Source organism: Pristis pectinata, chromosome 25, assembly GCF_009764475.1.
Source record: "Pristis pectinata isolate sPriPec2 chromosome 25, sPriPec2.1.pri, whole genome shotgun sequence".
Lineage (NCBI taxonomy): Eukaryota > Metazoa > Chordata > Chondrichthyes > Rhinopristiformes > Pristidae > Pristis > Pristis pectinata.
In genome coordinates, this window is record NC_067429.1 from 12197395 (window position 1) to 12221493 (window position 24099).

At 40.2% G+C, this 24099-nt stretch overlaps 1 protein-coding gene across 1 annotated transcript in view; it reads right to left on the minus strand.

The window, feature by feature from the left end:
• The window catches only part of LOC127582961 (signal transducer and activator of transcription 5B-like), a 107052-nt gene that overhangs the window by 27597 nt on the left and 55356 nt on the right, over positions 1-24099 (minus strand). Inside the window, 5 exon segments of the mRNA XM_052038619.1 lie at positions 1957-2128; positions 4742-4803; positions 4806-4830; positions 5532-5688; positions 13358-13495. Coding sequence (XP_051894579.1) covers positions 1957-2128; positions 4742-4803; positions 4806-4830; positions 5532-5688; positions 13358-13485 — 544 coding nt within the window. The 5' untranslated portion in view covers positions 13486-13495.

Sequence of the window (24099 nt, forward strand, 5' to 3'; positions counted from 1 at the left end):
TTAATGACAGAATTTCTCCACTAATAAGAATTCAGAAATTAACGCTCTACTATGCACCCCCACCAAACCTTGCAAAAGTCAAAAACAAGAAATTAAGCAGACCAATCACTAATGGCTTGAGATGGAAATCCCAAAGTAGCTGTCAGTGATTCAGCCCTGTTATGCAGCCTTCCCAATGATATCAAGTAACATTGGTTGAATTAATAAAAACTTAGTATAACCTAGTCTATACAAAACACCCTGCACTGGATATGTATATTTAAGTGAGTTTTGAAATGATGTACTAAGCCATAATTACTATTCAAAACTGATCCAAAAATGAAGTTCTATGCACATGTAATCCCTCCAAAATATCCATAATATTACTCTTTATAATGGCTCCTGGGAAACTAGGGATCTCTCTGAACCAATGCCCAACTACAATCAGTGCTGGGCAAAAGGGGAAGCCACACCACAGGGATTACTAGGTATTTGTGGTAAGCTTTATGAGGGTCAGCAGCAAATGCCATCACTGTTGGACTGACTACAAAATCCAGGCCATTGCCTATTCTGAGTCCATTGAGATAACTTAAATGGCTCACCCATTACAAAATCTTTGTGGCTGTTCATAAACTCCAATCCATTAACTAATTCTTGCAGGAACTAAAGCTGACACTGCAAGAAAAAGCCTCACCTCAGTTATCATTGGCCCTGGTAACAGAGGCTTGTGGTCTGAATGAAATGATTCTGTAGGTGCAAGAGCACAATTCTGTGTCATTGTTGAGTACAGCAATAACCAGGGGGTGCAATCAGCACAAGTTGACTGGGCACCCAGTTGCTGCTGAGGTCACTAGAGCAAGGAATGGGGTTTGCATTTTTGCATTTCCTAGCCACAAGACAGGAAAAAACAGCAAGACAAGGAAAAGGTTGAGAAGGCCCAAAACTCTGAAGGGCACACAGATTTTGAAATGACACAACTCATAAATAGGAGAGGGTTGTCAGGCTGTGAAAGAAAAGAACTCCAATGAGGAGAATTCCGTTGTCCAGAGAATGCAATATTTGAATGGTGTCAGTTAACCCTGTTCAAACAGGCCTGATCCACAATTGCTCAGTACTGTCTGATTTCAAGCGAGTTAATTTGTACAACTTCAACCAACAGTCCTTTGTCTTGGCATCTGGCAGTGTGAAGCATAAACGCAACAGCTACAAAAATGTAAGTATTTTACGTTTTTGCATGTAGGATCTTGATGGTAATTAATGTTGGATTTACTAGCAACAGCCACATCCAATGAATGAATGAGAAAGGACTAAAGGTCAAGTTACATAAATTGTCTGGTCCTGTTTGTCAGAATTTTGCAACATTGTAAGGCCACTTTATTTAAAGGCAATGGAACGGGAACTGAAGAGATTTTTCAAGATACATAGTGGAAAAAGGCTTTAGTTTTGCATAAAATTATGCAATTTTCAGGCAGCTGCAGCTCAAAGAACCAAGACTTTGATGATCCTCACTCACTCCACTGTTAACATGCCCATCTGTGGAAAATCACAATTCTACTCAGATTTCTATTATGAGCCATGTTTTTCGTTTGGTGGTGGGAGAACGGGGTGCAATGAGAGATGTTCCTATTGGGAAGATTTCCTGTTCATCTGGAAATTGCAACTTAGTGCAATAGTCACATTTTATGCTGCTTTTATAAATAAGCATTATAAGTAAACTAGATTTTCATTCCCCTTTGCTTTTAGATTCTGCATATTAATATTATATAACTGGATGCGGCTGTTGCTCGTAAATCGGCATTAATTACCATCAAGATCCTATGGACAAAAACATAAAATGCTTCAATTTTTGTAGATGTCGTGGTAATATGATGAAAGCTTTATGAACTTACACGATTTTAAAATGAAACAATTAGATTAAGCTTCATCTGCAGAAAGTTAAATCCACTGAAAATTCTGTTGGTACAAAACCCCAGTTACCTTGTATCCGTAGACTCTCTTGATATTGAATGATAAAGTATTCTTGCGTGTGCTGAAGCTTTCGTAGTTCATTCTCAGTATCTTGAGTCATTAGTCTTAGTTCCTCAAACGTTTGGTTTATTTGAAGGTGTTTCTGAGACATGGAGTCCAGTAAACCTACTGGTGAACTCGGCTATATTTAAAGAGAAGCATTAGTTGAGATCCCTGGTGCCTACTCAGCAGTTTTCATTGCAAAGAACCATATCTCTATTAACTCAGCTGTGTTTTATTACATCTACATATCACCAAGGACAAGGATTAAAAGTAAAATGTTTACAGATCCTTCCAAACAATAAATCAAAGCTAGTATAATCATTCCAGATACAGACAAATCAATTGTTAAAACAAAAAATGTACTTTTTTCTATCCACCAAATATGATATTCAAAGGAAGAAATTAGTCTTCATCCTGTTTACATTCAGTAAACATTTATAACAGTAACTATTAACCCTCAAGATAAATGAATAACTTGGCCTTCAACCCATCTAAAAAGAAATTAACCATTCTACTAAACCAAAAGAAAGATAAATTCAAAAATGAAGATTACAGACAAGCTATATTCTGTTGTAATCTTCATTTTTTTTCCTTTTTTCAAATTTTCTGTATGTCACTAAATGCTATGCCAAAAAAAACCTGCCTAATCGTGGTAAACACTTTGGATTCTGTGAAGCAGAACAACTACATAAACTCAGTATCAATTTTTCATAGGAATGCAATTCTTCATGAACATAATTGAACAAATAATCAAAGAGATAACGCATCTAGAGAAAGAGCTCCATTAAGGTAGCAGAATCATGTAAACCTTGGTGTAACAACTTATTTGGGTGATTTTGTCCAAGTAAATAAACCTAGATCAACTCATGAAGACACAAGACTGCAGATGCTGGAATCTGGAACAACAAATGTGCTGGAGGAACTCAGCGGGGTCATGCACATATGAGATAAACTCATATGTGACACTATACATCTAATGCACTTCTGTTTTAAGGAGACTTGCAAGCAACCATCTTCAATCTTCATCAAATATGATGGTTATTATGATTCTTGCATAATCAAGATTATTTTATCAAATTTTCTAAGGTACAAGCATAATCATTCCACATTTAGGGCACTTCGTATGTGTATTTTATCAAAAGTATAGTTTGTTCCAATAGTTGAGCCAAGGGACATCCCAAGATATAAAATAAAGAATGTCAGAGTGTCCCGCAAATAACAGTAATGAAACAACCTAGAAATCTGAAATTTTGCCTGTAAGTTAGGCGTAGCACAAAGGACGTGCATTACACTCTTAGTTTTTCTAAAACTTCAATGCAAAGTCCTCCATTGCCCAAAGGGGGCCTAATTTAAATTTCGCAATTGAAATTGATGAGATTTTCTCCCTGAATTCAGAGCAGGAGCTTTAATCTAAAGATATACGAACGATGGCATGGCCTAAAATATTTTAGAGGTCGTGGGGTTCCAAAACTCATTAATTTTCAATGGAAAAAATTAATAAAGGAGTTAAAACTGGCCAATCCTTTTCTCTTTAATCAGCCAAATCAATGTGCCCAATGTTTTTTAAAAACAATCACTTAAGATTTAAATATATTTTTTGAAAGTAAACATTGTTTTGACTGTTCACTTAAGTGTGCATTGAATGGTCAAAGAGTACATTTTTACGAAGCAAATTCTCTTTGAGCTTGCCCAAAATTCTCAATATATTACACCCACAGCATTTTTGCACTCTACAGAGAATATACTAGCTCAGTAACAAGACCAAAAAAATCACCCAAGATTTCAATATATTTTCAAAATGATAAACATTGTTTTGACTAGTACACCACTACAATTGTATTGTTCGTCTGGTATTGCGTCAATTTACCAAACTATAAAACTTGCCCCTAAGATGCCACAAAGAAAAGGGAAGGTTTCTGACAGAATTCCATGTAAACAATGTATTGCCAAGGTTGTGTGCAAACATCATGATCACTATTGCAATAAACCAAGCAATGCCAGATATAGCAGCTGGTATATGAAAAATGGATTCAAATATCATTTCAACATTAAGACCACCTTTAAAATGTTTTAACTCTTAGAAGACTATTTCTTCAGTTCTCCTGTATGTCAAATTACCAACTTCCCCCTCCAGTTTGATGCTACGCTCCTTGTCCTTTATATACCACATTCTTGACTTTGTTATTTCCTCTGTCCTTGTTTGAAATTGCATATAGTTTACAGCTTCCAAGGAAAGAAGCTTCCTTGTTAAAAAGCCGTCCTTACTGCTTCACTTCTGGGGATGACCTGACATTTCTTTGCTTTTTCTAAAATAAAAACAAATGCCTTAAACCCAAGATTTCAACATCAATTTTGAAATTTCTCTACTTTATTAAACTATTTCTGTTCTGTCACCATTTGATTACTTTCTGCTGCTCTTTGTAGCTCTAAATACGATAATCTACATGCTTCCTCCTCTCCTGTCCCCCTGGATGTGGTGATGGCATATCCGTTACCAGGATCTCTGTACTATGGTACTCCTTATCTACCCCAGTCTTCCATGCCTCCTACAGTTTTCAGGCTTTTAAACCAATTCTTGATCAACTAATCACTACTTTCCAAATGATTTATCTTCTCATTTATTCCTTGGAATCCTGGTGAGCCTTCACCTTAGTCCTCAATTCAGAAAAGCTTCTCTGTTACTTTTTACACCAGTTATTAAATAGACCTAAAGCACTATCAAGAAATTTCTCCCCTCTAATTTGGTACTTACATTTGTAGCTTCTCTAATTAGTCTCTGTTCATGGTACAAAATGTGTTTGATTGATCGAACAGTTCCAGTGGACAACGGTCATAAGTATTCTGGAAAGAATAATAAGAATCATCAAACTAGTCAACAAAAGTTACATCTTCCAAAACTGAAATCTATACAAAGAAATTCTCAAAGCCTAAATTCATATCTCTCAAACTGCTTGACGTGAGAAAAATATATTTAATAGCAAAATGCATTCTTTCTGAAATTTCAATCTTGTCCCTAGCTGAAGGCAGATTTGTCAATTTATAGTTATACAGATCCAGTAAATTAGCCAATGGCAATCACTTAACAAATTTAGATGGGCAGTGCTGGCAATTATTTGTTTCCCCCAGAAAAAATATTTTAGGGAATGCATTTTTACTCAGAGATGTTAAAATAGCTGAGCAACTGGCACTAGGCATGTAATTTTGCAACTTCCTTCCACTACTTGTATTTGAGTGGTAAAAAATAAAATTGAAGAGAAAGAAATAATGCAATATGATTGTTAATAAAACCATGAAATAGACAGCAATCATAACTTTCTTAAACAATGGAGGAAGAAAAATTAAGCATACTTGATGTAGGTGACAGACTGAACAATTGCTAGTAAAGGCAAAATTATCTAAAAAAATATCAATATTGGAAAACATTAATAAAAATTCTACCCTTTATTTGGTTTATAATGTAAAAATGTAATAATTCATTGATATACAGAGTCACAAAAATAAGTGCTTTATTTATATTGGACAATATTTAAATTAACACCTACCTTTAACTGAGTGGCATAATTCCCTAATTTCAACTTTAGTACAAAAACATCTTCACCCATTAAATGATCAGCTTTTCTCTGCAACTCCTGTATTAATGTCTCAAGCAACCTCTGTGCTCGATATTCATCTTGTGGATTCTCCAAATCTATCGAGTCCCTAAAGAGAAATGAGTTAACAAAAATATTTTAATTGAAACTCTTAACCAATCAATATAAAAAAAACAACATGAGAGAATTGCCCGAAGATGGATTGCGTTTCAAAGCTAACACACATTAACAGGAATGCTGGATTTGTTTGGACACCTATGGAAGCAAAGCACAAGAAAATCACAATAGAAGCATCGACATTTGTGGACAAAAGATCATTCACTCCTCCCTGTCCATTGCAGACAAAATCCGACTTAACTCTTCATTCATAATCCTGAAATTTATAGCAAATTCAAATGCTCAACAAATACTTCTTAAATGTGGTGAATGATTTTGCCTCTACCACCTTTCCAGGCAGTATTCCAGATTCCCACTACTTGAGTGAATAACTCCACCACCACACACTCCCCCACCACAACTCTCCTCTAATCTCTCTATAACTAATCTATGCCCTCCGCCAAGATGAACAGATTCTTACTGTTTACCCTAAGTTTACATAATTTTCTGCACCTCAATTATATCCACTCCAAGCATCGTAAAGAAACAATTCAAGGAACATATCCATTAGCAAAGCTGAAAGAATATTTTATTTTTGGCTCATATGGCTAATATTGTGTAAGTCAAATGATTATTTTGAAATTTCAGTTGCGGGGAAAACACTTCATTGTTGACTTTCACTTAGCAGGAGATGGGACTCAGAGCAAGAAGCAAAAGTTTCAAGCAGGTAAATCTTGGGATTTGTTCAGTTTCACAAAGCAGGACCCCTACAATTGGCACATTTGCAAATTGTTAATAGCTGATTGGCCTAATCAGCTAATTGACACAGCCAATAAAAAGAAGTTAGAGTTAAATAGAGTGGCCACTGTTAGAGTTGGAGCTTTGGTGTGATGATGGGTCGGAGTAAATTGCTCTAAGTTTGGAGTAATGAGAGCAGCTTATCAGGAAAGAGGGTTCAGAGAGAAGGCCTTGGTAAGATCAGGTAATTATTTTATTTTGTTATCATTGACTTGGCTTTTGTTCAGGAGGCTTTGTTGAGTGAAGGTGAGGTTCAGGTAAGGTTTTTTCTTCTTCCACAGAGCAGTGAAATGGCAGTTGGGGCACTGGTATGCTCCTCATGGGAAGTCAGGGAGACCTCCATGTCCCTCCTGATGACACCTGTGAGAAATGCATCTGGCTCCAGCTCCTTACTGACTATGTAGGGAACTGGAGATGGAAACTGAGGAGATGATAGACAGGAGTTATAGGGAAGCAGTCACACTTAGGTTGCAGGATGCAAATAGCTGGGTCTCTGTCAAGACAGGGAAAGGGGATAAGTGGTCAGTACAGGGTACCCATGGCTATTCCCCACAATAACAAGTACATTGTTTTGGATACTGTTGGGAGGGGATAACCTACCAGAGGAAAGCCACAGCAGCCAGGTCTCTGGCTCAGAAGGGAAGGGGGAGAAAAGGAGTGCGGTAGTGATAGAAGATTCATTGGTTTGGGGAACAGATAGATTCTGTGAATGAGAACATTACTCCTGGATGGTATGTTGCCTCCCAGGTGCCAGGGTCAGATGTCTTGAGTCCACAGCATTCCTAAGGGGGAGGATGAGCAGCCAGAAGTTGTGGTCCACAGTGGTACCAATGATGTAGGCAAGAAGAGTGACTAAGCCTTGCAAAGTGAATTCAGGAAGTTAGGTGTACAGTTAAGACATGACCTCCAGGGTGGTGATCTCAGGATTGCCACCTATACTAGTGAGGCAAGAAAGAGGATAGTACAGTTTAACACATGGCTAAGGAGATGGGGTGAGGAGGGAGGGCTTCAGATTTTTGGATCATTGGGCTCTCTTCCAGGGCAGATGGGACCTGTACAAATGGGACAGTTTGCACCTGAACTAGAGGGGGACCAATATCCTTGCAGGAAGGTTTGACAGTGGTGGTGTGTGTGTGGTTTAGTTGTGGGGGAGCATGGCATTATGATGTTGTAGCCTTTAGAGACTTGGTTGTAGGAGGGCAGGACAGAGCTCAATGTTCTAATGTTTTAGACATGATAGTGGGAGGTATTAAAGGGAGAGGGTTGGTATTACACTCAGGGAAAATGTCACGGTAGTGCTCTGAGTGGACATAACTGGAGGGCTTGTCCACTGAAGTAATATAGGTGGAACTGAGGAATAAGAAAGGATCACCACGTTAATGGGACTACAGTGACATGCAAAAGTTTGGGCACCCCGGTCAAAATTTCTGTTCCTGTGAATAGCTAAGCGAGTAAAAGATGACCTGACTTCCAAAAGGCAAAGTTAAAGATGACACATTTCTTTAACATTTTAAGCAAGATTACTTTTTTATTTCCATCTTTTAGTTTCAAAATAACAAAAAAGGAAAAGGGCCTGAAGCAGAAGTTTGGGCACCCTGCATGGTCAGTACTTAATAACACCCCCTTGGCAAGTATCACAGCTTGTAAATGCTTTCTGTAGCCAGCTAAGTCTTCAATTCTTGTTTGGATTTTTGCCCATTCTTCCTTGCGAAAGGCTTCTAGTTCTGAGAGATTCTTGCATGCACTGCTCTTTTGAGGTCTATCCACAGATTTTCTATGATGTTTAGGTCGGTTGGGGGGGATGGGGGGATGGACTATGAGGGCCATGGCAAAACCTTCAGCTTGTTCCTCTTGAGGTATTCCATTGTGGATTTTAAGGTGTTTAGGATTGTTATCCTATTGTGGAAGCCATTTCATTTTTAGCTCTTTTAGACTGATGTTTGCTTCCAGAATTTGCTGGTATTTAATTGAATTCATTCTTACCTCTACCAGTGAAATGTTCCCTGTGCCACTGGCTGCAACACAAGCCCAAAGCATGATTGATTGACCCCTGTGCTTAACAATTGGAGAGATGTTCTTTTCATGAAATTCTGCACCCTTTTTTCTCCATTTGGCTCATTGCAGCCAAAAAGTTCTATTTTAACTTCATCAGTCCACAGGACTTGTTTCCGAAATGCATCAGGCTTGTTTAGATGTTCCTTTGCAAACTTCTGACACTGAATTTTGTGGTGAGGATGCAGAAAAGGTTTTCTGACTCTTCCATGAAGGTCATTTGTGCAGGTGTCACTGCACAGTAGAACAGTGCACCACCACTCCAGAGTCACCTAAATCTTCCTGAAGGTCTTTTGCAGTCAAATGGGGGTTTTGATTTGCCTTTCTGGCAATCCTACGAGCAGTTTTCTTGTTGTGGGCATGCTATGTCGGCACCAGAAGAATGATGACACTTGTGGGCTGCCCCCAGAACGTTCTCAGTAACGCAAAAAAAGTTTCCTACTGAAAGTTTTCCTGGTCTTCCAGACCTCAACTTGAGCTCCACCATTCCTATTAACTGCCATTTCTTAATTACATTACAAACTGAGGAAATGGCTACCTGAAAATGCTTTGCTATCTTATAGCCTTCTGCTTTGTGGGCATCATTTATTTTAATTTTCAGTGTTAGGCAGCTGCTTAGAGGAGCCCATGGCTGCTGATTGTTGGGACAAGGTTTGAGGAGTCAAGGTATTTATAAAGCTTTGAAATTTGCATCACCTGGCCTTTGCTAACAATGACTGTGAACAAGCCATAGCGTTAATGAAGGTCTGAGACCTTGGTAAAAGTTATCTGAGAGCTCAAATTTTTTGGGGTGCCCAAACTTTTGCATGGTACTCCTTTCCTTTTTTTCCACTCTAAAATGGTACAAAAAAATACACTAATCTTGCTTAAAATGTTGAAAAGAATGTTTCATCTTTAACTTTGAGATCAGTTCATCTACTCGCGTAACTATTCACAGTAACAGAAATTTTGACCGGGGTGCCCAAACGTTTGCATGCCACTGTATATTATAGACCTCCCAATAGTCAGTGGGATATAGGGGAACAAATCTGTAGAGAAGTAGCACAGTTGCAAGAAAAATAAAGTTGTGATAATAGGTAAAAGACTTTAACTTTTCACATATTGGGACTCCATACTATGAAGGGATTGGATGGGATAGTTTGCCAAATGTGTTCATGAAAGTTTCCTTAATCATTATGTAGAGGTCCCATAGAGTGTAATACTGGATCTCCTCTTGGGGAACAGACAGGGAAGGTGACAAGTGTGTGTGGGGGAACACTTTGGATCTAGTGATCATAATTCCCTTAGTTTCAAGATAATTATGGAGAAGTATAGGACTAGTCCTTGGGTTGAGATTCTAAATTGGAGTAAGGCCAATTTTGATGGCATCAGAAGGGATCTGGGATAGGTTGTTTTCCAGCAAAGATGCTTGGTAAATGGGAGGCCTTCAGGAGTGAAATAGAGTTTAGAATCTATATATTCCTGTTAGAATAAAAGGCAAGGCTAACAGGTTTAGGGAACCTCTATTATTGAGAGATATTGAAGCTCTAGTCAAGAAAAAGGTGCATATGAGGTATAGGCAGTTAGGATTATAATTATACTCAAGCACCTTGTGCCTTGGGGGATGGTGCCAGAGGACTGGAAGATAGCTAATGTTCCATTGTTAAGAAAGGCTCTAAGAATAAGCTGGGAAATTATAGGCCAGTGAGCCTGATGTCAATTGTGGGTAAATTATTGGAAGGTATTCTAAGGGACAGGATATAGAAGTATTTGGATAAACAGGGTCTGATTAGATACTTGTTAGTCGCATGTACATCATAACAGAATGAAATGCTTTTTTTGCATTACTGAGAATGTTCTGGGGGCAGCCCACAAGTGTCATCATTCTTCTGGTGCTAACATAGCATGCCCACAACTTCCTAACCTGTATGTCTTTGGAATGTGGGAGGAAACTCACCCAGATACTGAGAACATACAAACTCCTTACAGACAGTGGCAGGAATTGAATCTGGGTTCCTGGCACTGTAATAGCATTACACTAACCACTACACTACCATGCTGCCCCATGGTGAGATGGGGATAGTCAACATGGCTTTGTGGGTGATAGGTAATGTCTAATCAATCTTGTAGAGTTTTTTGAGGTTACCAAAGAAGATTGACGTAAAGGCAGTGGATATTGTCTACATGGACTTTAGCAAGACCTTTGATAAAGTCTCTCATGGAAGGCTAGTCCAGAAAGCATTCAGGAAGTAGCAGTCAATTGGATTTTTAAATTAAGCTTTTTTAAAATTTTATTTACAGCGTGGTAACAGGCCCTTCTGGCCCAACGAGTCTGCACTGCCCATTTTAACCCACCCGTACATCTTTAGAATGTGGGAGGAAACCCATGCAGACAGGAGAATGTACAAACTCCTTACAGATAGTGACAGGAATCAAACCCTGATTGCTGGCACTGTAATAGTGTCACACTAACTGCTATGCTACCATGCTGCCCACAACATTGATTCAACATTGGCTTAGTGGAAGAAGCCAGAGTGGTAGTAGATTGTGGTCTCTGACTGGAGGCCTGTGACTAGTGGTGTGCTGCAGGGATAGGTGCTGGGTCTGTTGTTTATCATCTATATTAATGATTTAGATGATGTGGTAAACTGGATCAGCAAATTTGCAGATGACACAAAGACTGGGGGTGTAGTGCACTGTGAGGAAGACTATCAAAGCTTGCAGCATGATCTTGATCAGATCAGAAAATGGGCTGAAAAATGGCTGATGACATTCAATGCAGACAAGTGAGGTGATGCACTTTGGGAGGACACACTAGGGTAAGACTTGCACAATGAATGGTAGGGCTCTGAGGTGTGCAGTGGAACAAATACCTGGGAATACAGATCCATACTTCCTCAAAAGTGGTGTCACAGGCAGACAGGGCTGTGAAGAGCTTTTGGCACATTGTCCTTCAAAAATCAGGGCACTGAGTACAGGAGTTGGGATGTTATGTTGAAACTCTACAAGATGTTGGTGAAGATGAATTTAGAGTATTGTGTGCAGTTCTAGTCACCTACCTACAGGAAAGATGTCAATAAGCTTGAGTGCAGAGAAAATTTACAGGGATGTTGCTGGGACCTGAGTTACAGGGAAAGGTTGAATAGGTTAGGACTTTATTCCCTGGAGCGCAGGAGAATGAGGGGAGATCTTAGAGGTATACAAAATTGAGGGGTATAGATGAGGTGAATGCATGCAGGCTTTTCCCCTAAGGTTGGGTGAGAATAGAACTAGAGGACATAGGTTTAGGGTGAAAGATGAAATATTTAAGGGGAATCTGAGGGGAAACTTCTTCACTTAAAGGGTGGTGAGTGTGGAACAACCTGCCAGTGGAGTTTTTCCTACATTAAAATTGTGACCAACTTCAAGGAATACTGTATTTTCTTGTGCACATGCAACATGTTTCAGTCTGAAAAAACTATTTAAATGATTAGTTATACCACACCTTTATGACCCCAATGCTTTCTGAAGTACCTCATTGCCAATCACTTTATTTGAAGTCAAACCCCTTATTGTAATGTTGGAAATGCAACAGCTAACTTGTGCAGCAAGGTCTGTTATATTATGTGTAACAGATAATTAGGAATTTGTTGAGGAATAAACATTGGGTAGGACAGTAGGAGAACAGATTCTTCAAACATCAACTAGATTAGTGCAACTAGGAGGGCAGTGAGGTCTCAGTTTGAAATCTTATGAGAAGCTCTACCCATGACAGTAGTATTGCCTCGGTTAAATGTCAGATTACCACAGATGTTATACCAGAGAATAAACCAACATGTATCTGGATACTGCTGTCAGTTGGGTCATCAGTGCTGTTGCCATTCTAACATCAAACTGAAGAAATATCAGAAGTGACTGCATTAGAAAGAGTGGGAGGTGGGGAGGGTGGTATCTTTGGCGATAATGGTGATTTTTCTGTAACGTGAAACTGGCATCTGCAACTGTCAAGCAAGTTGGGGGGAAAAATGTAATTTACTTTTAAACCTAAATTCTGTGAGTGAATTTTATTCCACATCTCAATTTTGGGTGGTGAATTTCCATTACCCAAATGACCATAACATGGGGGTTGCCTATATCCCAATCAGTTTGGAACCCAGAAAGCTTGTTCCAGGAAGTTAGCTTTTTAGCTCCACATTTTTCATTAATCATAGCTAACCTAGTCCTCAGATTTTTCCATTTCTTCATGAATTAAAAATATATTGATCTCTACCTTAACTACTTTGACTCAACATCCACAGCCCTCTGAAGATGGGCTCATTTCCTTCAAGAATTAATTAGCCAGAAACTAAATGACAGTGAAGTACTTCAAGTAGTAGTGGGGTCATGAAAAGGTGTGGTATAATTGTTTTTAATCTAAGTAGTTTTTACACTGACAAACTCACAACTTATTTTGTAGAAGCAATTGTTTTTAAGTGGTTTGGTTTTCAAGTGATTTTTAACACTACATTGACAATATTATCAACTTAATTTCTAATCTATCTAATAAAGAAATGAAGAAAGATTTAAATTCAAAGCAACAAATGTGAGACTGAAAGTTAACATTCAAAATGAATGTAAATCTAAATATTGTCCAGGCTGAAACTGATACAAGAAATTAAGAAAAACATTACTAATTAAGAGTACAGCTATCCTGGGCATGGAAAAGATTTTAAAACAAAAGGGCTAATTCAAAAGTACTGTATATCCAAGTGTTTGAAGCTTGAAATGATTGCCAAAGTATAACTAACCTTTCTAACACCACACTGTAATAGTAACCAAATATCAGTAACTATTGACAAATCTAACCTGAACATTTTCATCTGAATTGTACATACCATGCCTGGCTTTCAATCCACTGTGATAAATAATGCCGAACTTCAATTGGAAAATGCTGTCCATACAAGGACTGCATCTGACGCAGAGCTTCGCCCTGAAGCTGCTGGGCCTGAATCCATACTGACATGGTCTAAGATCTGAAAGGTAAATAAAAATCACTTAACAAGCTACATAGGAAACAACCAATTAAAGTGAATATGTATTTACAAAAATCAGTTTTAATGAGAGAACAAAATCTTGTATTCTTTAAAGCAAATGTGTCCTAAAAGCAATGTAATTTTTAAAGTTGCCAAATGTTTGTTTTAAACTTTCATAGTGCTTACAGCTATTGAAATAAATGTGTACAGAATTGGAATTTTTCCCCCACAAGTAAGGAGCTTTCACTATAATAGGAAGGAAGCTTTTTAATTTATTAGATGCCAACTAAAGAATAATCTTTCCCCACTTAATTACTTATGTGTAGCACTGAGCATTTAATTGTACCAAGTTGTACAGTTAATTAGCATGTGATTGAATATTCAGTTCTGTTTCTCAAATATTAGTTGTATAATTAAGATCCATTAAAGGCTCTTGGCAAATTATTCAATTAAAATCTACAGATTTTGTTAAATAGAAGCAGAACATGAACCAAAAACAATTGAACTCTAGTGATGCTTTGCACAAGCTAAATTACAATATTGTGGAGCATTGCTAAGAAAAATGTCTTTTTGCAAAAATGGTGATTGAATAATAAAAGCTAAACTAATCCCTATCCTCTTAACTTGATTAAGCATTGTAAATTCCCAAGTGATTAGTTCAAGAACCAAATTACCTTGTGTAACCCCATAACTAATTACAAGTAACTTTCCTAATTGAGAAACTTTCAAACCCATAAAGTTACAATACCTACCATTCAGTTGAGCTTGTGCAAATATGTTATGGGGTAGTAGGTTTTTTGCATAGATATCCTGTGATTAATTTCACTGAGTTTTTCCCAAAGATGCAACTAAGTAAATGAAGAGTGCAGTGATGTCATCTGCATGGACTTTACCAAGGCACTTGACAATGTAGCACCTGGAAGGCTCGTTCAAAGGTTTAGTCAGTGGGTCCAAGGCAATTTGGGTCCAAAACTGGCTTGGTAATAGGAGATATCAAAAGGTGATAGTGGAGGGCTATTTTTGTGATTAGAAACCTGTGACCAATGGTGTAGCACAAGAATTGGTACTGGGATCCTTGCTGTTATATGCATTAACAACTTGTGTTAATGATAAGTTTACAGATGACAAAAGTTGATGTGGATAGTGAAGAGAATCATCTCATGCTGCATAAAGATATTGATCAGATGGTAAACTGGGCAGATTAATGGCAGATGGAATTTAATCCTGGTAAGTGTGAAGTGTTGCATTTTGGGAAATCATAGGGTAGGGCATACACAATGAATAGTGGGGCCCTATGGAGTATTGAACAAAATGACCTTGACAAACAAATACAAATATCTGAAGGTGGCAGTACCAGTGGATAGTGTGGTAAAGGGGACACAGAATACAAGAGTAGGGAGGCTATGGTACAACTTCAAGGCCACATCTGGAATAGTGTGCCGTTTTTGTTGCCACAGTACAGAAGAGGGTGCAGAGGCGATTCAGCAGGACATTGCCTGGGATGGAGTGATTTATGAAGAGAAACAATAGGATAGGTTTGTTTTCTTTGGAGCAATGGCTGATGGGGAAGATGATAGGTGTAAAACAAAAATTGAAGGGCATAGGTAGCATAGACTGTAATAAACCTTTCCACTAGCTTAAGGTGTTTATAACCAGAGGGAAGCGTTTGTGAGTAAGAGGTTTAGGAGATAGAAGGGAGAGTTTTTTCACCTAGGTGGTTGGAGTTTGGAATGCAGAAGGTGGTAGAAGCAGGTACACAACACTTTATCTAGATGAGCACTTGAAGTGGCAAAGCATAGAAAGTTCTGACCAAGTGCTGGTAAATGGAATTAGTGTAGATTGGTATTTAATGGTCAGCATGGACATGGTGAGCAGAAGAGCCTGGATCCATGCTGTATATAATTCTATGAATCTTAACAAAAAGGAACAGTGGTTATATCCAAATTGTTGAAATCTAGGTTGAGCCCAGAAGGTACAAAGGACCTAATCGCAAAGCAGATGCAACTGCTCCAGATGTATCTTTTCTTTAGTTTCCCTGCTACCAAACTCTTGTGCTTTACTCATCCCATTTTTCATTTAACCAATTTCAAACTCTGTTCTTCTGGTCCTCTCCTCACTCCAGAGCCCTTCTTTGCACCTGCTTGAAACCTGTTAAACCTGCAACATGTTTCAATTCTGAAGGGTGACAGATCTGAAACATAACTGTTTGCAATTCCTTAGAATCTCCAGACTCTGCTTTCACAGGTCAGCTCACCTCCAATTTCTCTGCCTGCACATTACATCAGAGACCAGAGAGAGTCAAGGTCAGATACCAGCACATCCAACCTCCCACTGTGCCACAGAACCCAACACTACACAATCTCATTCATTTCAACTGAGTCATTGTTTTTAATGAGAGGTAACTGCATGTATATAGCATTTAAGTGAACTTAAGTAAACCCCATTGATCAGAAACATACAACAGTCCAAAGGCTTTTGTCAGCAGAAGCAGCAATTATTTTTGTATAAAATTCCATGATCAAGCACACATCATGGCATCATAAATTTACAATACAGGAGGCTGACCCATTGCATCCATGTTGGCAAAAAAACCTCTCAGCTCTTTGTCTATATCTCTGAAGGTCATGGCCCTTCAGGTACTTGTCCAGATTTTAAAATCTGAGAAGTACAGGAAGGAGGTAGAGCTTAGTGACATTGTTTCAAGACAACAACCTTTCCCTTAATGTCAGCAAAAGAAAAGAGCTGGTCATTGACTTCAGGAAGCAGAGCAGAGTACAGGCCCCTGTATACATCAATGGTACTGAAGTGAAGACAGTTGTCCTTGGTGTAAATATCACCTATAGCTTGTCCTGGTCCACATAGACACTATAGCCAAGAAGGCACACCAGCATCTGTCCTCAGAAAACTAAGGAAATTTGGTGTGTCCCTGATCACCTTCAATTAAAATGCTTTCCATGGTGCATCTGTATCTGGATGCATCACAGCTTGGTATGGCAACTATTCTCACCAAGGCCACAAGAAATTGCAGAGTTGTGAACACAGCCCAGTCTAGCACAAAAACCAGCTTCCCCTCCATTAACTCTGTCCACACTTCCCTCTGCCTTTAGAAAGCAGCCAACATAATTAAAGACCCCTCCCACTTTCCATCAGGCAAAAGCTACAAAACTTGAGGACAAATTCTATCCTGCTGCTGTAAGACTCTTGATCAGACTACTTGTACAATAAAGATGAATTCTTAATCTCTCGATCTACCTAGTCATTGGCTCTTGCTTTGTCTACCTGCACTTTCTCTGCAACCAACACTATATTCTGCATTCTGTAGTGCTTTTCCCTTTGTACTACCTCCATGTACTTGTTTTGGAATAATGTCTGGATGGCATGCAAATGTTTTTCCACCATCTCTGTACATATGACAATAATAAATCAATTTTTCTACTTCCACAACATTGTGACAACTGGAATTTCAGAAGTTGGGGTGAATGTGTTCAGTCCCTTTTCTTACAAATCTCCTCTTCCTTCTCCAAAGAGTTGGATGGGAGGGCTAGTAAGTTTATTGATGACACACAGATTGGTAGTGTTGTAGATGGTGTTGGAAGGTTACCAAAGGATACAGTAGGATATAGATCAGTTACAGATATGGGTGGAGCGATGGCAGATGGAACTTAATCTGGGCAAGTGCAAGATGTTGCACTTTGGAAGATTAAATGTAAAGGGAAAGTGCACAGTTAAATGGCAGGACCCTTTAATAGCATTGATGTACAGAGGGATCTTGGGGGTCCAAGTCCATAGCTCCCTGAAAGTGGCTGCACAAGTCAACAGGGTAGTAAAGGAGTATGGCATGCTTGCCTTTATTAGTCACTGAGTTCAAGAGTTGGGAAGTTATGATGCAGCTTTATAAAACTGGTTAGGCTACATCTGGAGTATTACATTCAATCCTGGTCTCATTATAGGAAGAATGTGGAGGCTATGGAGAGAGTGCAAGAAGTTTACCAGGATGCTGCCTGGATTAGAGGGCATATGCTATAAGGAGAGGTTGGACAAACTTGGGTTGTTTTCTCTGGAGTGGAGGAGGCTGAGGGGAAACCTGATAGAAAGTTTATAATATTATGAGAAACAGTAGATAGCTGGTTATTTCCCTAGGGTCAAAGTTCTAATACTAGAAGCATGCATTTCAGGTGGGGGGGTGGTGGGTGGTGAAAGAGTTCAAAGGAGAAGTGCAAGGCAAGTTTTTAAACAGTGGTCAGTGCCTGGAATACATGGGTAGTAGTGGAGGCAGATAGGTACATGAATATGCAGAGAATGGAGGGGCAAGGACTACATGCAGACAGAAGAGATTAGGTGTCATTAGCTTAATTAGTTCAGCACAACATTGTGGGCCAAAGGGCCTGTTCCTGTGCTATACTGTTCTGTTCTATCCTCATTTGCAATATTCAAGGCTGTCCTGAGCTGCCTTTGCTGCTTCCCTCCTGGCTGAACAAGCAAAAGTCACAATTTCCTCCCAGTCTGCTCCCAATTCCGAACTTGCATCAGTCTCTGGCCTTGCTGCAGCCACTCCCTCCTGCCTTCTAAGCACTCCCTCCCCTTCCAGCCTTGCCCAAGCATCACTTACTTCTCCCACTGCCCTTTAAACCTCCAAGTACCAGCCCCCACCCCTCCTATTGCTTTATCTTGAGCCATCTAGATATTTTCACTTAAATCATTTCCCCCTTCTCTCCTTCCCCCCCCCCCCATTTGTCTATTTTGTATCTTCAAAGCCTGAATTCCCATTGAATTTAAACAGTGCTTTCAATGGTACAATGTAGTACACAAGATTGCAAAATAAAATGGGACACTATTCAACACATTTTGAGCTGATTGAGAGTTTGGTGGTTATATTTTGAGGAACTTAAGAGTACAGAGATGAATTATAAATACATAAAGGGAATTCCAGAGCTTCAAGCCTGGGTTGCCAAAATCTTAAGTGTGAGTGCAGAATGCAGGAAACAAGAGGTGGGCAACAAACCAAAATTGGATGAGTGTAGTAATCTTGCATAGCTGGAGATAGTTAGGAAGTAGTCACACCATGTACAGATTTGAATATTGCCAAAGAGCCAACTCTGATAAAATACATTATGGCAAAGAATGTTTAGTAGGTAAAATGAACATTGCAGATTAAGATGCATGTAAAACACCTTTGGATAATTTCATGTTGATGGAAAGGTGGTATGCAAAAGGTCAATCAAGAAAGCATTGAAATACACAAGCCTGAAGCATGCAAAGGCAGGGGCACAGATACACATTACATAGGTGACTGTCAGGTTTGACTATCTGAAGGTGCTGGGGATCTGGTTCGGAGGAGCTGGGACGTGCAACAAAAATTGGTGGGAGCGGATTGGGAAGGTGAAGCAGAGACTGGGAACAGTGCTCCCTCTCTAACTGGGAAGAACTTGGTCATCAGGTATGAGGTGCTCTCAGGGCTGCTGTACTTGGTGTAGGTGTGGCCTGTTCCTTGCTTCTCTGGCTTGGAAATCACCTGTGCTGTCTTCTGGTTCATCTGGGGATCCAAGATGGAGCAGGTCCAACAGGTCACCATGCACAAGTCCCTGGACAATGGGGGTAAAGGTGTTCCCCAATGTCACCCTCATCCTGATGACCACCTTCATCTGTGGCTGCATCGGGCTGTGTGGAACCCAAGTATGTGGGCCCCAAGTGTCACTATGCACCAAGGTTCTACCTGTCCCTGCTGTTGCAAAGGATGGGCCTGGCCCCGTAGCCACAATGTCCCAGTCAGCTGGATGTTGCTGCACTACCTGTCCTTTGTGGGAAAAGTTCTTCCAGACCAACACCTTTGACCACAAGTCCATCAGGCAGTGGTCAGCACAGAACATACTGCAGACACCACAGGAGAAGGACTCTGGATACTGTGGGGTAGTTCCCTGACCAGACAGTTCAGACCATCTGGCAGAATGCCTCATTGCCAGAACTCACCAACAAGCACCAAGACCTCACTTGGCTGGCAGTGAGAGGGGCCCTCCCAGTCAGATCCTTCCTGCATGGTCAGAACATCAGTCACAGCACGCTGCCCCCCAGGAGGACTGTGCTGGGGACAAGATGGTCACCCACCTCTTTACAGGCTGTGGGTTTGTGAGGAGAGTGGTGAAAGATGCAAGGGTCCTTGTCACGGTTTATCCCCAGCAGCTGCGTAATGGGATTCTGATCTACGGGCTGTTCCCAGGGGGACACAGACGGACATCAACTGCTGCTGGAAGGTCTTCAACTCGGTGAAAGATGCCCTTTGGACTGCCTGAAACTTGTTGGTCTCCCAGCACTGAGATGTCTGTAGGGGAATGCTGCTGACTGGCACATTCCAGGCTGCAGGAGTATGTGCTGAGAGATGCACTGAAGCTGGGTACAGCCAATACAAGGGCTCGGTGGGGAAGGATGACAGTTTAGAGTTCTTCTGCCACAGGAGAGGGAGGGGCAGGGTCAGGCATGGAAGCCCCTTAAAGATTGTAAATATGGGATTGGGGTATCACCCCAGGGAGCCACACGAGTGGCATTGGTGCTGTGGTTTGTGTAAAAAGTAACACTAAAAATTGATCTACATGAGTGTAAAGGTTTACACTGTTTTATTGTATAGTCTTTTATTATGAATAAAGTTTATTTTGGATAATAAAAAAAAATTGAACAAACATGATCTTGGAGGTTACCCTTGAGGTAGTTGAGCAGGTCGATAGGGTTGTTAAGAAGGCGTATGGTGTGTTGGCCTTCATTAGTTGGGGTATTGAGTTCAAGAGCCATGAGGTAATGTTGCAGCTCTATAGAACTCTGGTTAGACCACACTTGACATATCGTTTGTTCAGTTCTGGTCACCTCATTTATAGGAAGGATGTGGAAGCTTTAGAGAGGGTGCAAGAGGAGATTTACCAGGCTGCTGCCTGGATCGGAGAGCTTGTTTTGAGGATTAGCTGAGTGAGCTAGGGCTTTCTCTTTGGAGAGGAGGATGATGAGAGGGGACTTGATAGAGGTGTACAAGATGATAAGAGGCATAGATTGAGTGGACAGTTTTTTTTCCCCCCAGTGTGACAATGGCTAACATGAGGGGACATAATTTTAAGGTGATTACAGGAAGATACAAGAGGGATGTCAGGGGTAAGTTTTTTTTAGTGGTGGGTGTGTGGAATGCACTGCTGGCAGAGGTTGTGGGGGTAGATACATTAAGGACAGCTAAGAATACTCATGAGTGATAGAAAAATAGGGGGCTGTGTGGGAGGGAAGGGTCAGATGGATCTTAGAGCAGGCTAAAATGTCAGCACAACATTATGGGCTGAAGGCCCTGCACTGCTGTAGTGTTCTATGTTACAGGGGGTCAATGTCAAAATGGGGCAACTTGTACAGAGCCTGGCTCACCTTTGACCTTTCTCAATTCTAGCCCAATGACTTTATGGTTTTGGTATTTGAATATTGTCAGTCAATGATGTGATCCCTCACAACCAATGTGACACTGCAAATGAGATTTGAGTTGAGGTAATCAGAACAAAAGGTGGAATTGGGAGGAACTATATAAATCAATGTCCTTTTTCATTTTGTTAATGCATTGATGCAGACAGTCAACTCACTTTGTACTGAAGTTAAATGCAGGGCCTTCCCATTTACAACTCTCAACCCTCAAGTATTCCAACAACTTAAAATATTTTATTTCCTGCATTCAGAGTTTGGCCACTACTACTGTCCACTATGACAAAAAACTCCCTGATAAAGTTCATTCAACTACAGTTAAGGAAAAAAGATGGATGTATTTGAATGAAAGGCATCATTGAATCCAGCATGAACTTTTAACCATGTAAAAAGTTGTACACCTTACACACATCTCCCTGAATCATGAAATTTACCATTGAACAAGGATATGGAAACACAATCTCCAGAACTCCTTTAAAGTTACCATTTCCTGATTTATAATTGTTGTTTTAATATGAAAATGTAAGAATTTCTTAATTCAACTGAAATAGCTACAGTGGCTCAAAAAAAGCAACTTACTACCTTAGAAAAGAGGTGATGATCAATGTACAAAACATTCTTGATTTTTAAATCTGTGCCTCTGTTTGATATTTAAACTGAGAGAAACCACATGAACTCACTCACCAAAAGGGTGATGGAGTGGGAAGTCTCCATCATATTTAAATAGATTCAGATTTGCTTTGTCATTGGAGTATTTAACATACACAAAAAAATGAAATACTGTTCTCACCAGCTGCATATGTGCACAAAAAGAACAGTGATAAATATCTAAAATAGTCTAAAAACATCTCAAACAAAACTTAAAACATATCAACACACATATTCATATCTGTAATAAGTGTGTTTATATAATTAATAAGTACCTTATTCAGCTTGAGATGAAGTTCAATGTATCAGGTAACTATCAACTGTTTCTGTATTGATGTGAGTATGTGTGTGTGTTGGAGGGAGAGCTTGTTCGGTGGAAGTGGAAGAGGACACAGTCCATTTATTGATCCTGACTGCTTGTGGGCAAAAAAGCTGTTCAGCATCCTACTAGACTAGAGCAGATACTCCTATATCTCTCCCAACAGCAGGAGGGAAAACAGCTCCTGAGTGGGGTGATGAAAGTCCTTAATGATGGCTGTAGCTATGCAAACACAAGCATTGCTGATAGATCTCCATCAAAAGGGGAGAGGGGCACCAATGATCCTGCTAGCTGTCTTCACCATCCTATGAGCTGCTGTTGTTCGTGAGCCTGCAGCTACCAAACCAGGAGGTGAGGCAGTAGGTCAGGATGCTTTCAATGGTGCCCCTGTAAAAAGTGATGAGGTATGGAATAGGGAGGCCTGCCTGAGTCTCCGGAGGGGGTAAAGCTGCTGCTGCTGCTGCTGCTGGGCTTTTTCAACGATGGCTGTAGTGTTAATAGTGGAGGTCAGATCATCCACTAAGTGACCCCCCCCCCCGCCCACGCCCCCCCCCCCCCCCCCCCCCCCCCCCCCCCCCCCCCCCCCCCCCCCCCTCCCCCCCCCCCCCCCCCCCCCCCCCGAACTTAATTTTGCTGACCCTCTCCCACAGCAGCACCATCAATAGTCAGCAGTGTATGATCATGCTTGCCAGCCCTCCTAAAATCAATCAATCACCATCTCCTTTATTTTGTCCACATTGAGGGTGAGATTGTGGAATCTACACCATGCTGTTAGCTGCTCCACCTCCATCCTATGTGCAGACTCATCATTGTCAGTGACGAGACCCACCACTACTGTGTCATCAGCAAACTTAATGATGTAGTTAGTACTGAATCTAGCAATGCAGTCGTGTGTGAGCAGGCTAAACAATAAAGGGCTCAGGACGCAGCCTTGAGGTGAGCCTGTGCTCACTGAGATGATTCCTGATATGACTGCCAACTCTAACTATCTGCTGCTGCAGCATCAGGAAATTGAGGACCCAATTGCAAATTCCAGTATCCACCTCTAACAGCCTCAGCTTTTCCACCAGCTCTTGTGGAATGATCGTGTTAAATGCTGAGCTGAAGTCGACGAAACTTGGATACACCATACCTTACAACATTAAGCTGGGAGGTTGCATTGGATTGGATGGGTCTTCTAATGGATCAAGTGGGTTTCTGAGACACAAATTTTGATGATTCTATGCATCTGGGAGGCATCCCAAAGCAATCTTGCAGATTTTGAGTATTCCTTTGTATCTGCTTATTCATTATCCAGTTTACTGCTGGACATTAATGGCATATTTTCTACATATTAAATGCAGACAGAAGGCTGAAAGCCTTTTACTATACAGAAAATTAGAAACAAAAAAATAACTACTTATTTTCTCATTATTGCCATTGACAGAAGTATTTAATCACCTATGTGAAATTTTGAACACAAAATTCCAATTACTGTCAAATCTATTTGGAAACAGCATTACCAATCAAGTATTTAACATTTGTCATTGTTCAAATCACCACAATGCATTATGAATGGAACTGTAACATTTACCTAGTTCAAGTCTATCAGAGGACTGAGGTTATTCATTCTGCAGGAAGTGACTGGTGTCTCAATTTCCCCAATCCCCTCTACTATTTACTCAGCACAAGTCAGAAGAGTGATGGAATACTCTTGAATGGGTGCAGGTCCCACAAAGGCAAGGAACTCAAAGCTAACCAAATAGATGTGGGGTAACTGAATGCTGCCAACTGGCACATTCCAGGCTACAGGAGTACATGCTTAGGGACACACTGAATCTGGGCGCAGCCAGCGCAAGGGCTCGGTGGGGAAGGACGACAGTTTAGGGTTCTTCTGCCATAGGAGAGGGAGAGGTGGGGTCAGGTGAGGAAGCCCCTCAAATATTGTAAATATGGGACTGGGGTATCACCCCAGGGAGCCACACGTGGCATTGGTGCTGTGTTTTTTATACATCAAAAGGTAACACTACATTTGTGTACAGTTCCATTCTTAAAGGTTTAAACTGTTTTATTATTGTATATAGTTTTTTATTATGAATAGTTTTTGTTAAAAAAAACAATGACATACAACCACTCCTTCAATCATTACCATATTTAGACTTAATGAATACACTAATCTACAATTCAAACTATTTCCCAAACCAACAACTGCCATCTAGAT